This window comes from Monodon monoceros, unplaced genomic scaffold (assembly GCF_005190385.1).
Source record: "Monodon monoceros isolate NGI ecotype Baffin Bay Population unplaced genomic scaffold, NGI_Narwhal_1 Super_Scaffold_12, whole genome shotgun sequence".
Taxonomy (NCBI): Eukaryota; Metazoa; Chordata; class Mammalia; order Artiodactyla; family Monodontidae; genus Monodon; species Monodon monoceros.
The window spans coordinates 152,951,274-152,966,732 of record NW_021703768.1 but is presented as its reverse complement, the minus strand read 5'-3'; the positions used below and the strand labels follow the sequence as shown (position 1 = coordinate 152,966,732).

Sequence of the window (15,459 nt, the reverse complement as noted above, 5' to 3'; positions counted from 1 at the left end):
GGATTTTCATAAGAAGACCTTCTAAACTCAGTAGTCCTAGGTTATGGAATTTTTTTATACCTGCCTTATTCCTCAACAGTAAAATAAAAGTTTTATTGTTCTGGTTTGTCAAACTTGACCACTTTGGGATTAAGGGTACAATATTAACTATGTAATTGTGAACAAGTTTACATTTCTCAGAAAAACCTTAAGTACCCTTTCAATAAAACACACCAAACATCTATCCTCTTGTGTGGAATAACTATCACTGTCTTATTAGAAGGTGACATTTAAGTTTACCGTCAGCCATCATCTGACCTATTTGTATTCAGATGTATTCTAACAAGTTTTCAAGAAGAGCAACCACAGATACCTGGCAGTACACTAAAAAGCCAAAGCATTAGATTCTTATTTCCAGTATAAAATGGTGTCAATTGTGTACATTACACTGTGCTTAGAAAGTTATTCACAACACATGGCTCTCTTTGGTAGCATATTCTGTAGAAAGAACTGCTTCACGATGACAGTTTGTGGGAGAAAATAAGTCTCTCCTTAAACTCACTTATTTTTCTTCACTAATAGTTCTGGTTTCTCTTTTTAAATAGCCAAAGGTATCAACCAGTTGAGTTGCTGCCACCTTCGTATTAAACTTTAATAAGCTAAGCTTTTTAAGCCACATAAAAATTTCATCAAGTGCTTCTCAACCTTAGGAAAAACGGAAGGAGGAACAAAGGTCAGAATACCACTCTGCTACAGCAGCGTCTGGAGAAGAATGCTTAGGAAGTCTGCGCGCAGTCAGCCGCAAAACCAGTTCCCATTTGCGGCCTGCGCCAGATGGTGACTATGCTGAGTCCTTCATCACACACAGGCCCCATGGTGGGTGCTAATTAAAGCAGTACCGTCAAAGAGCAGGCTCCTGGGACAAACCATTTGCTTTTTTCAAAAGTCCTTGAGATGCACTACATTCAAACCAATATTTTAGGGTTTTCTTGTCAAGAACACCCTTTTAGAGCTACTCTTGATCATTTTACTTTCACTCTTTCATGATGGCAATATATTTAAAAAACACCTTTAATTTATTTTAAAAAGGAGTATAGCATGCTACTTAGTTATATGAAGTTAATAACAGAAGGAACAGATGAAAGAGTTGAAAGAGGTGACTTGTTGCTGGGAAACAAGAATTAGAAGGAGGAAAAGACTGGGCAAGGAATCAAGCTTTGTGGTTTAGACAAAGGTGCAATACTGGACAGACATAAGCAAAAAAAGGAACCTCAACCTAAACCTCACACTTTACACAAAAATTAATTCAAAATGGATCATGGACTTAAATGTAAAACTTTTTGAAAAAAGTTAGAAAATCTTTGGTATCTAGGGGTAGTCAAAGAGGTTTTTTTTTAAACTTGCCAGCAAAAGCACAATTTATAAAAGGAAAAATTGATAAATTAAGCTTCATCAAAATTAAAAATTTTGCTCTTCAAAAGACCCTGGGAGAAACTGGGAGAAAATATTTGCAAACCACAGTTCTGACAAAAGACTTGTATTTTGAATGTATGAAGAACTCTCAAAACTCAACAGTAAAAAACAAACAACCCAGTAGAAAATGGGTAAAAGACACGAATAAACATTTCACTGAAGAGGATATACAGGTGGCATTTAGCACATGAAAGATGTTCAACATCAGTAGTCATTGGAGAAATGCAAATTAAAATCACAAAAGAGATATTACTATACACCTATCAGAATGGCTAAAATGAAAAATAGTGACAACACCAAATGCTGTCAAGGATGCAGATGAACTATCAGGGATACATTTCTACTGGGAATGTAAAATAGTACAGCTGCTTGGGAAAAGAGTATGGCAGTTTCTTACAAAATTAAATATGTGCTTATCATAATAACTCAAAAATTGCACTCTTGAACATTTATGCCAAGGAAATGAAAACTCATGTTCACACAAAAACCTGTACATGAATGTTCATAGTCACTTTATTTATAATAGCCAAAACTGGAAACAATTTTGTTAACCAAGTTATAGTACATCCAAGCCATAGAATACTACTCAGCAATAAAAAGGAATAAACTATTGACATATAACAATTTGGAAGGATCTCAAGGGAATTACGTTAGATGAAGAAATCCAAACTCTAGAAGTTAAATACTATGTGATTCCATTTATATAGCATTCTTGAAGTGACAAAACTACAGAGTGGGGAACAGACTAGTGTAGTCAGGGGTTATGCAGGGGTGTAGGAGAGAGGTGGCTGTGGCTATAAAAGAATTTGCACAAGAGATCCCTGTGATAATGGGTCTGTATCTTGACTATGGAGGTGGTCACCTGAAACTGCACAGAACTATACACACACCAGCACAAGTTTAACTGGAGAAATCTGAATAAGATCAGTGGATTGTATCAATGTTGATATCCTGGTTGTGATATTTACTATAGTTATGCAAGATTTTACCACTGGGAGAAAATGGGTGAAGGGTATTTGGGATCTCTCTGTATTATTTCTCATAAACGTACGTGAAATGACACCTATCTCAAAATAAAAAACTAACAAATGTAAAGGACTGGTATTCCTGACAAAAATGCATATAACCTGGATCTAATCATGAAGGAACATCAGACATCAGACAAGCTCAAATCCAAAACAACTGGCCTGTACTCTTCAATAATGTCAATGTCATGAAACAGATTAAAAGAGACGTGACAACTGAACACAACATACAATTTGACTGGATCAATCCAGGGTTTTCTTTGCTATAAAGGACATTATTAAGATAATTTCACAAAACTTAGAAAAGGTCTATAGATCAGATAATGATATTAATGTTAATTTCATTATTTTGATAATCATACACTGTGGTTATATAAGAGAATGTTCTTGCTTTTTAGAAAGTACACAATGAAGTATTTAAGGGTAAAGGGACATCTTATCTCAAACTTACTCTCAAATGGTTAAAAAGGAAATATGGTAAAATGTTAACAGTTGGAGAATTTGGGCAAGGAAATACTTTATATTACTCTTGCAACTTTCTGTAAGCCTGAAATTATAAATAATAAAAATTATCATGATAAAAATTTTAAAGATGTACAGGATGCTGCACAGAGCCTGGCACACAAATGTTCAATAAATTATAGTTTTCAGATATTTTATACATATTTTCAGATGCAGAAACAAGTTGAGAAGCTAAAAAAACTGTGCAAGAGGGACAAGGGCAAACTGGTGGTAAGGTTAGGGTTTGAACGCCACACCAAAGTCTGTGCTCTTTTCACTAGAATGAGGAAGGATGAAAATTTCACACCCCTCCATGGGGACTTAGATGTACTCTGAGGAGAGGATGGTGTTATATAAAAATTGTCTTCAAACCACTCTCCAAGCAATTTACTTCTTAGTGTCCTAGAAAAGCATAGGACTGGTAATGGGACCTAATACCTCAAACCTGGCTCCAGGGTAGATGTTCTATATATAGCACATCAAACAAACTAAGTAATAAACTCACAGAAAACCATCTGCAAGCCCTTTACTACAGGGCAGTATATTGTCTTTTCTGTGTCTTTGTTCATTCATCTGAAATCCACTGTGCTGGTCAATGGAATTTCTAGGATGACTATCTAGATATATCTCTTCTATTGGTCCTTCCCCACCTCATCACTGCCCCATGGCTAAGCTTAAATAGGACAGATAATTTATTTTTAATTTATTTTTTCTGAATAGATAATACATAGTTCAAAATTCACATAGGAAAAAAATTTCACATGGAACAAAAATATATATAGTGAAAAGTATCCCTCCCCCACCCTTCCAAGTCCCCTGCCGCTGACAACAGATGTTACCAGCTTAAAAATGCAACTTTGTAATATTTCTTCAAATTACCAGAATTACCTAGATCACACTATGATATTAAGCTAACCATTTACCTGGAATGTTCCAAGTGATCACTGTAAATTTAATAATTTATCCATTTAGGTATTTCAAATATCCTTAAAATACTTGTGTAGATATGTTTTCAACATATTAAAATGACTGAGGGTTACCACTTTTTTTAATGAAAAAATATTCATATTATGTATGATTACAACAGATGTCTATGAATTATGGCCAGTAAGCATCAATCAATATAGAGTACTGGTAGCTCACCTGGTTCCTGTCCCGGGCATTTGTGTACCTGATCTTCTGAATGAAGTAGAATATAAGCCATGCTGAAGAAATAATCATCAAAACAATAAAGGATATTGACACGAAGACTAGAGAGCCACGGCTGAAGTTCTTTGGCGGCATTCGAGTTCCAACTGCTATTGTCATTTGTACAGAGATGTTTTTCTCCAGGTAACTCAAAATATCCTTGCCCCTCAATTCTGTGATCATGACAGCAATAATATCTCCAGTGCCTGTAATGTAAAATAAATATATATACTCAAGTGACATTCAAAATTTATAGAACATCAAATATATAAAAATGCTACTTAGCAAAACTACTGTAATTTTTGCTAATGGCAAGGGTTTTCAGATTCAACTTTTCAAATGAAATGAAGTTGCAGTTGCGTATGCTGGCACCAAGTGGGAACAGAAACTTGTTGTGTACTACTTAAGACTTAAACGCACTTAAAGCATAAAATGATTGCAGTGTTAAGAACCATAGTAACTTATCTTACAACTATATTTAAAAAACAGATTATTAAATCAGCCAAATGTAACAAAAGATGGTACACAGCATTGTATTATACAGCAATAGAAATGTGATAAAATCATGGCAGGTTTTCACTGTAAAACTTTTTCCATCTTAAAATGTTCTTTTGAGAGTCCCAACTCCTTATAAAAAGGTGGAAAAGCATTTATGGTACAAAAATTGGTACTTTTTACATTAATTTTTCTTACAAATGTTTATGGAGCACCTATTGTGTGTAGAACCAGCACAAGGAATAGAAAGAAGCAGAAGTACAGGATATACAGTTTTATAATTTCACTGACTTAGGACACAAATCTGATAAAAGAGTTCCAACAGCAAAATGCCAAATGGTGTATCTTTAATCAATAACAGTTGAAACTAACTTTGATCCTATGTGTAGATCAGACTGGAGGAAGGTTCCTTTTTCATTTACCCCAGAAATCTTGTGGAAATCAAACCCTTCCTGAGAAATGCCCAAACTTTAAAACTCTGGACTAGTCTGGCATCAAAATATTTGCTGCTTCTAACAGCTGTCCAGAGGTTCTGCTACAGCCACTATCTAAGTTACTTAGAAGGATGTTTCTAAGTTGCTCTCCTAGTCGTCCAGTTCTTTCAATTACATAAGCAGTAATACAGTAAAGGCAAGTGACTCTCTCTCCTATGCACAGCATGAAATTTCTATCCCTTTCCTTCTCCAGAAAGGGAATAATTTACCACTTTCTTTTAAGCAAAGAGGAAAGCCTTTCTATCACCAATCCAGCTGTCAGTGATCATCCTTTCATAAGGTGAAGCTGCCTGTGGCAACATGCAACTTTTACAATAGGCCTTCTTCAAAGAGCCCCGAGACTGTGGGGGTCAAAGGAAGGAGAACAGACATTTTATTTTGGGAAAGAGAGAATTATAACCATTTACTTAAATTTGAATAAAGTTTGTGCATATAAATGTAAACCACCAAAACAAAATCAAAACCCCCCAAACTTGCCCTTTCGAAGGCTTCAATGACTACTACTACTAAATATTTAGTTTATATGTTTCATTTATCATATTTAACTAAAAGGACTATCCTTGTACAATGTGCAGTCAAAAGACCATATACAACTGAAAAGAAATTTAATAATAAAAAGTTTTATGAAAAGTTTAACCCAATGGAACATACACCTTTGTATAACCTTATTCAAAATTGTGCCAGTCATTTCATCAGAATTTATCAGCAGTTTATCAGAATACTGATTAAAAATCCAAAAACAGAAAGAAAACTGCAAAATTAAAGCAACAAAGTTAACTCTAATTATCTTTCTGAAGTAAGAGTTCTGTTAAGTCAGAAAAAAAATCATAAAACGATGCTAAACCATTTAAAATTTCCATTTAGAAACCGTAAGTGCTTTTAAAATGTTGTTCAACAGGCAATGATCTGCAGTATAAGATACCAGGTATGGCTATAAAGTAACTGAGACGGATCCCACAAACAACACATGACAATCAGTCTCATTGCTTTATAATCACACCAGGTACAAATGGTTTTAGAAATCAGTTCTGAGGCTCCCTCTTGAAGACTCAAGCTGGAAAAGGAGGTGGGAAAGCTGCACAGGTAGCCAAGGGAACAAATCCATGTAAAGTCATTCATTCAAACAACACTAAATGAGCACCGCCTAATTTCAATTGGAAAGCTGTTTGGGAGAAGAAGCATTTAATTATTTCAACCATCCCTTCAACAGTATTTATTGAGCATATCCTATCATCAAGGCTCCTTAATGTTCACTTTGCAAGGAGAGTGGAAAATTATCTGCTGTGAAATAGTAGAAAAGATACATATTGGTCTCTGTCCCTGGTTCCTGGGACAAAGCTCCTAAAACCCTTGCAATTTCCTAAGTGACAGCACTAGGAGCATCTTTTGTTCTAATACTAGGTCTCTGACCTTGGTTCCTGACACAGAGCTCCTAAAAGCCTTGGAATTCCCTGGGTGATGGGAGTGTCTTTTGTTCTAATGAGGTGAATCTTGGCGGGCTCCTGGATAGCTGCAGGATGCGGGCAGGTCACCAGAGAGACCAAGCCATGATGAGAAGCTTGGACCTTTCAGCCCCACCCCTCAATCCTCTGGGGAGGGAGAGGGACTACAGACGTGAAGCCTGCATAAAAATGCCAAAGTATGGAGGTCAGAGGGCGTCCACATTGGTGAACACATGGAGGTGGTGAGAGGATGGCATGCCAGAGAGCCCCTTCTCACACACCTTGCCCTATGTACGTTTTCACCTGTATTCTTTATTATATCCTTTATAATGAATCAGTAAATGTAAGTTTTCCCCTGAGCTCTGTGAGCCATTCTAACAAATTTTTGGACCGGAGGAGGGGGTTGTGGGAACCTCAACTTACAGCTAGTGGGTCAGAAGTACTGGTGACAACGTGGGACTTGCAACTGGCTCCTGAAGCGGTGGTGTGGGGGGTGGGATGTCTTGTGGGACTGAGCCCTTAACTTGTGGGATCTGATGCTAACCCCAGGCAGATAGTGTCAGAATCAAATTGAATTACAGGACATGCAGCTAGTGTTGCTGAAAATTGCTTGGTATGGGGGAACCCCCACAAACATTTGGTGACCAGAAGTGTCGGAAGTGAAGTTTTCTGTGTGAGTAGTAAAAGAGACACACAAGAGTGCTTTTTCCTTTACACTTGCTCTTAATTACATGAAAACTGCATCTGCTCTCAAAGAGCAAAGGACAATTTTAAAGGGACTAGAGAGAGGAGCCAAACACAGGTAGTGTCATGATGCTACTACAATGGAGGAGACTGGGAAGAGTGACAGGAAAGGAGGCTAAAACACTGCTGGTCAAACAAAGTGAAAAATAATTACAGCAGATCATCAGAATACCAGCAAAGGCATTAGTCTCAACCATTTTAGGTCGTAAATCCCTTAGAGAATCTGATAGTAGGGCACCCCCTTCTAATTTCAGGAGAGGTTCACAGACTTCCTCATTCCCCACCCATAAAAGGTGATCTGGGCTCAAAGAACTTAATTTAAGGATTGGCTCAGACACTTCACTTTTAAAGACTGTGAAGCCTTGGCCCAGCTTCTGGGGTGGGGTGGGGTGGGGTGGGGGGAGGATATTAATGCCAGAGAATATGTAAGCTCAGGATAAAATTAGGGTTAGATCAAGTAGTGACTGATAAAGAGTTAAGAACTAGTTAGACTGTAACGATGTGAACATTCAAGGAAAGATGACAAATATTTGGAACATTCATCACCACTCTCACATCTGAAGCCCTTGGCAAACAATACTAATAAATCATGAATATGGCCCCAGAAATCCCATGCATTTCAACATGCCCAGCAGCCAGGATTAATTTGCCAGAGATGCCAATTAAGTAAAAACCTAGTTGCGATACCTGATTTCACCTATTTTATTGAAAACTTTCTCCATTGTTATTCTTTAATGTGAATCTGTTTCCTCTGCTTGAGTATGGCTACTTTAATAAACAATTCTGTTCTTCTTTTGAGAATTTTCAAGCCTATAGTATAATTTCAATACTATATGAACACTCATGCACTTTATATTAGATCTGTCAACTGGTAACACTTCACCTTTTCTGTATTTATTTTTGCTGAACCAATTGAGAATAAGTTGCAAACATCATGACATTTCCTTCTTAAATACTTCAGTATTATCTCCTAAGAACAAGGACACAGTTCATTTATCATACTCAAGAAACTGTTAACTCTGATATGACGTTGTTCTGCAACATACTGTCCACATTCAAAATACTTCTGATTCTAATAATGACTCTGAGAACTGTTTAGGTTAGTTGAGTACCCAGTACCTAATCAGGATGTGGGTACTGTGCTTAGTTGTCTCTTCTTGTTAGTCTCTTCTGATCTAAAACAGGTTCCTCAGTCCCTTTTGGTCATTCACGACATTAACTTTTTTGATGAGTCCAGGCAGTATGTTTTAAAAATGTCCCTCAACCTGGATCTGTCTGATTGTTTCCTCATGATTAGATCTCCAAAGTAAACATTTTTGGTAGGAATGCTACACAGGTGACGTTATGTCCTTCTAGTATGCTACATCAGGAAGCGTATGTCGGGTTTTACCTTTATTGATGAAGGCGAATTTTATCACTTGGCTAATAATAATCTTTCATTCAATGTTCTGAGCACCCACTAATGCCCACCTGAATCAGTTATTATAATAGTGTTTGCAAAATGGTGATTTTTCTAACACTATGATTTCTTCTACATTTTGTAAAGTGGTTCTGTACTCAATATTTTTCTACTTATCTTTTTTTCCTACTAAATAAACAGAACTTCTGGGTTGGCATTTTTTCTGTAAAAATGAGTCCCCCTCCCTGCAACACTTAGCACTTCTATTTTTTAATGGGAAAAAAGGGTAAGTGGAAAAATATGGTAATGCTGCTATAATCCTGACTACAAAATCCATTTTCAGGGGCCAAAAAATGAACCTCAGAATTAACCTCCTTTGGGCTCTGAAGTCAGGATGTCTAAGTTCAAATTCCAGCATGATACTTAACCTCTCTGAACTTCAGTTTCTTCTTTCAAAAAATGATATTACCTGCAGGCTTCATGGCCTATGCTCAATAAATGCTACAGTTTACTGAGCTTATTCTACTTGTATTATTATTACTCATGGAAAGCAGAGGAAGGCATTCTTTGGAGGAAACCACAAAGCCCCCACCACAATATTTTGGAACTCCTATTCTAATTTCTCCCACCACCTTGGGAAACACTCAGGTATCTGCTGACCAACACAATCCTCCTGGCTTCCAAGAGGATTTGAGCTTCAGCTCAGGGAGTCCCCGCAGTTGGGAAGTATCAGAAATCACCATCCTCTCCCCTCAACTGTCTTCGTCACCCTGCTCCTGAGAATGACTCTCAGGGCAAGCCCAATTCAGCCGGGCAGCTGATACTTTAACTCTAGAAAGGCAGATACAGGAAAAGAGCAAATGAACTGTTTGAGGCACTAGGCCACAAGTGGAGAAAGTGCTTTTACTATAAGCTCTTTCACTTTTGTACTATAAGCTTACCTGCAAAATCCCATTTGGCAGAGGTTTTATGCCTTAATAGATGAACTTGTTTGTTAAGTTCAAATCAGCTGCCAATGTTTTAAGGAATTTTAAAGCTCTTAAATAATTTTAGGAAATTTCCCATAAAAAATAGCTCAGGGGAATGCTGCATTCCCACATTAAGTGTCTGCAATGATACTTTTATAACTTCTGATAGTGGCATCAGTTATTCCTATAGAATTCAATGACCTCTTTATATGTAAAGTAGAACACCATATATTGTAAGTGAAAGAGATTAAAATTTCTTTAAAGGTCTAGAATGGCTGCTGCTGAAGGAAAAGGTAGGTGTAGGTCAGGGATTTTTCTGTACTAACCTACCAGTCACACTGCACAGACTGGCTGAGCCCTGTGTGCTTGTGCCTCAATGAATCTGCTCACTTATGATCTGAGGGTTTCTCTTAACTCTCACTTCCACTGACTTAAGTCCTTCTCAGATGTTAATCTACAACACTTTCACTTATTCAAACGTAGTATATTCACTTGTGTCTTCACTGACCCCTTAAAGAATTCAAGGGAGAAAAAAAGATGTTACATTCTATTATGAAATGAATACAGCAGTAATTCTGATCAATGTGGATGACAGGTTATATCAATTATATATCTCCTACTGAGATTTGTCAGTGGTTTTTCTAAAACACATGTCATGTCATTCCTCTGTTCAAAGACTTTCATGTGTCCCTTCCATCAACTAAATAAAATTCAAACTCCTTGACACTCAGGGCATTTTGGGAGGCAAATGGACCTAAAGGTAACTGATAGTCATGTGATGGTAGACACTTCTTAACCAAATGAAGCTGTCAAAGTGACTGAAATAGTGGCTTGTGATCTAAGTAGAATGCAAGTGTGAAGTGTGGAGGAGGATAAGTGGGAGAAAACAGAGAGAGAGCCCAAGGAACAGGAAGCTTCAACAAACCCAAATGACACGAGAGGGAGAGAAAAAGAAGCAATAGTCGGAGAATAGGACACTGGAGTTGAGACTCCAGAATATAAAAATTCCAGGAAATAATGAGGCCTAGGTTCCTGGTGAGGTGGAATGGTCAAAGGATCTGAGGAAAGAATTTTAGGTTTGGGTGTTCACTCTCCACAAGGACTCTGAAGTTGGCCAGGATGATTGCAGGACCATGTGTGGGTAAGTCTGTCAGGAGTCAAGGCCTCTGAGAAGTGACAGGCAGGGAAGTGAATGACTGTGATAAAGGAGGGACACAGGGTGTGGAGCAAGAGAATGAAAGGTGAAGTTTTGTCATTGTGGAAGTGCACTGGTTTGAGAGCAGCTGTACTGATTCAAGAAAATGCCAGCACCATGGGTATACAGCTGATGCCCACAAGGTTCACAACACTGACTAACTTGAAATTGTGCTGAAGTTTGAACCTAAACCTCCTGCCCCAAGGCTGACATACAGGAGCTCCATGTGTGAGCCACCGAGCGATTCCAGAGTTGCTTGATAATTCCTGATGATCCTCGACTGTAGTTTATCCTCAAAAAGAACAAGGGTCTACTGAATCCTTGTTCTTTTATTCCTTGAGTAGGAAGTTCTTCAACATCATACAAGTGGAGCAAAGGCTCAATGCCCAGCACTCAAATGTCAGTTTCCTTTCTTATACTATCTCCTGCCTATATGCGTTCATCAGGTAATCTCTACATCATAAAAAAGAAAAGACGGCAGGAGCAAAGACCAGCATGGAAAAGAAAGCCACTTTCTTCCTTCATGTAGAGGCAGAAAGGTAGGAAAGTAATTAGGAAGACATCACCAGACACTGAGAGAGTCATCAAATCTTTTAGTTAGAAGAGCTCTTAGGGGTCATCTTCAACATAATACAGTAACACCCTATAAATTACTGACTCTTTGTAGGTAACTGGTTCTATCCATGGGTAGTTTTAAGTATTAGAAAGGTTTTTTTTATAACTAAAATCTTGATTCCTAAGTGCCCATTCATGGCTCTTGGAAGCACCACTGAATAAACTGTATTTCACTTACTGATGGTGTAAGATACCATCAACTGTAAGGTGCATCATCACTGTATCCTGTCAATAAACTGTAAGATGCCATCAAATATAAGAAACACCTTCTAGAATCAATGAAAATTCCTCTTCTACACAACAGTCCTTCTGATAGTCAAAGACATCTTCCCTGGGGCTCCACCTCAATCTTTTCTCCATACTAATTATTCACAAAGTCCCTAATTATTCTTTTTTAAAAGATTTTTTAAAGAATCTAACATTTACAAGTTAGAAATATCATATAAAAACCTTTCCCCCAAACCATTCAAGAGTAAGTTACCAGCATGATGCCACATTACCCCCAAATATTTAGTGTGTATTTTACAAACAAAAAACCATTTATAAACAGAGTACAACCATCAAAATCAAGAAATTAACACTGATACATTACTAATCTAAGAGTCCATTCAATTTACTCAATTTCCCAATAATGTCCTTTATAGCGGCCCAGATGAGAGCCATGTATTGCATTTAACTGTCATGTCTCATTAGTCTCCATTAGTCTGGAATAGTCTCTCAGACTTTGCTTGATGTTCACGACCTTGACACTTTTGAAGTCTACAGCCCAGTTATTTTGTATAATGTCCCTCATTCTGGATTTATTTGGTGTTTCCTTGCGGCTAGACTCAGGTCATATACCTCTGGCAGTAACATCACAGAAGTGATGCTGTGCTCTTTTCAGTGAATACTCCCAGGTGGCGCAGTTTTGATATATCCCAGTACTGGTGACATTCACTTTGATCATTTTGTAAAAGAGATGTCCTCCAGGCATTTCCACTGTGAAGTTACTCTTTTTCCCCTAGTAATTATTAAATATTCTGTAGGGAGGTATTTCGAGACCAGGTAAGTATTCCATTCCTCATCAAACTTTCAATTTATTTTACTTTTTAGATCAGTATGAAGTCATAGTTACTTTTTTTTTTTTTTACTTAATGGTCTAAAATACTATCATTATTCATTTTGATGCTCAAATTCCAAACTGTGTTTGATAAAACACGTTTATAGACTTTTTCCATCCTGTTCTTTTTTTGGACATCATTTTTCAATGTCTTTTTCAATTCTTTCAACAAAGAATGAATACTTCCAATATCAAGAGCAGTATGAGACTAATGTCTTCCTTAATCTGAATATTATGTTCACAAGGATACAGGCCAAGCCTTCAATATATTTTTTTAGCAGCCATGGCACATGTTAGCATATGCTGAGCTTACATGATTGAAGGTTCCCAGCTGTCCTCCACTTGAACTGTTACTTAAGCCACGTCTCCACAAAACCTTGTTACTAACTTTTTTAAACCCATTTGCAGGCTGACCTAATGAATACTTTCTTTTTGTTGTTATATGTTCCAAGATGCACCTAGTTTTGTGTCATTTTCAAGTTAAGATACTTATATTTATGTTTTCTTATAAGTTTTTTTCAATTTAAAAAAATTTTATTGAAGTCTAGTTGATTTAAAATGTTGTGTTAATTTCTGCTGTATAGCAAAGTGATTCAGCTATATGTACACATATTCTTTTTCATATTCTTTTCCATTATAGTTTATCACAGGATACTGAATATAGTTCCCAGTGCTATACAGTAGTAGGACCTTGTTGTTTACCCATCCTGTATATAACAGTTTGCATCTACTAATCCCAAACTCCCAATCCTTCCCTCCTCCATACCCCCTCCCCCTTGGCAACCACAAGTCTGTTCTCTGTCTCTGTTTCATAGATATGTTCATTTGTGACACATTTTAGATTACACATGTTAAGTGATATCGTATGGTATTTGTCTTTCTCTTTCTGACTTACTTCCCTTAGTATGTTAATCTCTAGATCCATCAGTGTTGCTACAAATGGCATTATTTCATTCTTTTTTATGGCCAAGTAATATTCCATTGTATATATATACCACATCTTCTTTATCCATTCATCTATTGATGGAAATTTAGGTTGTTTCCATGTCTTGGCTATTGTGAATAGTGCTGCTATGAACACAGGGGTGCATGTATCTTTTTGAATTATAGTTTTGTCTTTATATATGCTCAGGAGTGGGGTTTGCTGGATCATATGGCAACTCTATTTTTAGTTTTTTGAGGAACCTCCATACTGTTTTCCATAGTGGCTGCACCAATTTACATTCCCACCAACAGTGTAAGAGGTTCCCTTTTCTGCACACCCTCTCCAGCATTTATTATTTGTAAATTTTTTAATGATGGCCATCTGACCAGTGTGAAGTGGTACCTCATTGTAGTTTTGATTTCCATTTCTCTAATAATTAGTGATGATGAGCGTCTTCTCATGTGCCTAGTGGCCATCTGTATGTCTTTTCTGGAGAAATGTCTCTTTAGGTCTTCTGCCCATTTTTCGATTGGGTTGTTTGTTTTTTGATATTGAGCTATATGAGCTGTTTGTATATTTTGGAAATTAAGCCCTTGTCAGTTGAACCACTTGCAAATATTTTCTCCCAGTCTATAGGTTGTCTTTTCATTTTGTTTATGGTTTCCTTTGCTGTATAAAAGCTTATAAGTTTGATTAGGTACAAGTTCTTGATAAAAAATTTTTAATGAGTGGAGAAAGAAAAGTTAAGTACACAGTTAGGCATTCCAGCCAGGGAAGATTCAGGTTGAGAAGAAAGTAATTTACATTAGCTTTCACACCAAGCACCAGCACTCCAAAGGCCTTACAATATGTTACTTATGTTTAAGAACTTCTAAGTCTGAGAGCTCAGTGAACTGAACAATTAAGAAAATGGATGGTGGTTGGTGTCAGCCAGGTTTCTCGCTTTTGGAGTGGGAGTTTACAGATAAGCAAAGAGAGAAAATTAGAATGATCTATGTAATGTAATGGATTAGAATGTAATGGATTAGAGTTGGAGACCTAAGTATGAACTTATTCTTAGCTTAATATAGATGCAAATGGTTATATGTAGAAATATTTATAGATATGTGCATATACAGGTATTAGTATACACACATATATTTCCTTGCTCTGTCAACTGGGAAGGCCCAGAAGCAACAGAACCTTAGTAGTAACAAGTACACCTAATACCCAGAGCCTGGTTTCTAGTATCATTCTCCAATAAATGGAACCTAGGGTTCCTCAGAGAAATGGCTGATTCTAGGACTGGGACAGGAAATATATACAAGATGATCCTGGAGCATCTTACAGAACCAGAAAAGAAGGAAGTCCTCAAAAAAGCAAAACAAACAAAAAACCAACACCCATGGTAATGGCAACATGTCAAAGGACACAGGAGTCAACTGAAAGAACTCTCAATGGCCAAAGCTGAAATAATTTGATCAAAAAAATAAGTAACACTGTATTACAATACAAAGTATAAAATAAATATCCATGAGTCCATACTGATACATATAAATGACTGAATAAATTATAAAGAGAGAAGAGATGAATCATCCAGATGAAATAATTCCAAGTAAATATGTAATACTTTACCCTAAGGAGGGGAAGCCTAACTCCCCACTCAAGTGTGGGCTGTGCACAATGACCTCTTGAAGAGTGTTGCATGGAAGAGAGAAAAGAGAAACTTTATTTATTTATTTATTTATTTATTATAATTTGTTTTGGCTGCATCAGGTCTTAGTTGTGGCACACAGGATCTTTTCATTGTGGCACGCAGGCTTTTCTCTAGTTGTGGCATGCGGCCTCCAGAGCGCGTGGGCTCTGTAGTTGCAGCACAGAGGCTCTCTAGTTGTGGCGTGTGGGCTCAGCAGTTGCGGCGCGTGGGCTTAGTTGCCC

At 37.2% G+C, this 15,459-nt stretch overlaps 1 protein-coding gene across 1 annotated transcript in view; it reads right to left on the bottom strand.

Annotated features, from left to right (window-relative positions):
• The window catches only part of RNF130 (ring finger protein 130), a 107,953-nt gene that overhangs the window by 55,382 nt on the left and 37,112 nt on the right, over window positions 1-15,459 (bottom strand). The window contains exon 3 of the mRNA XM_029217035.1: window positions 4,122-4,372. Coding sequence (XP_029072868.1) covers window positions 4,122-4,372 — 251 coding nt within the window. The remainder of the gene's footprint in view (window positions 1-4,121; window positions 4,373-15,459) is intronic.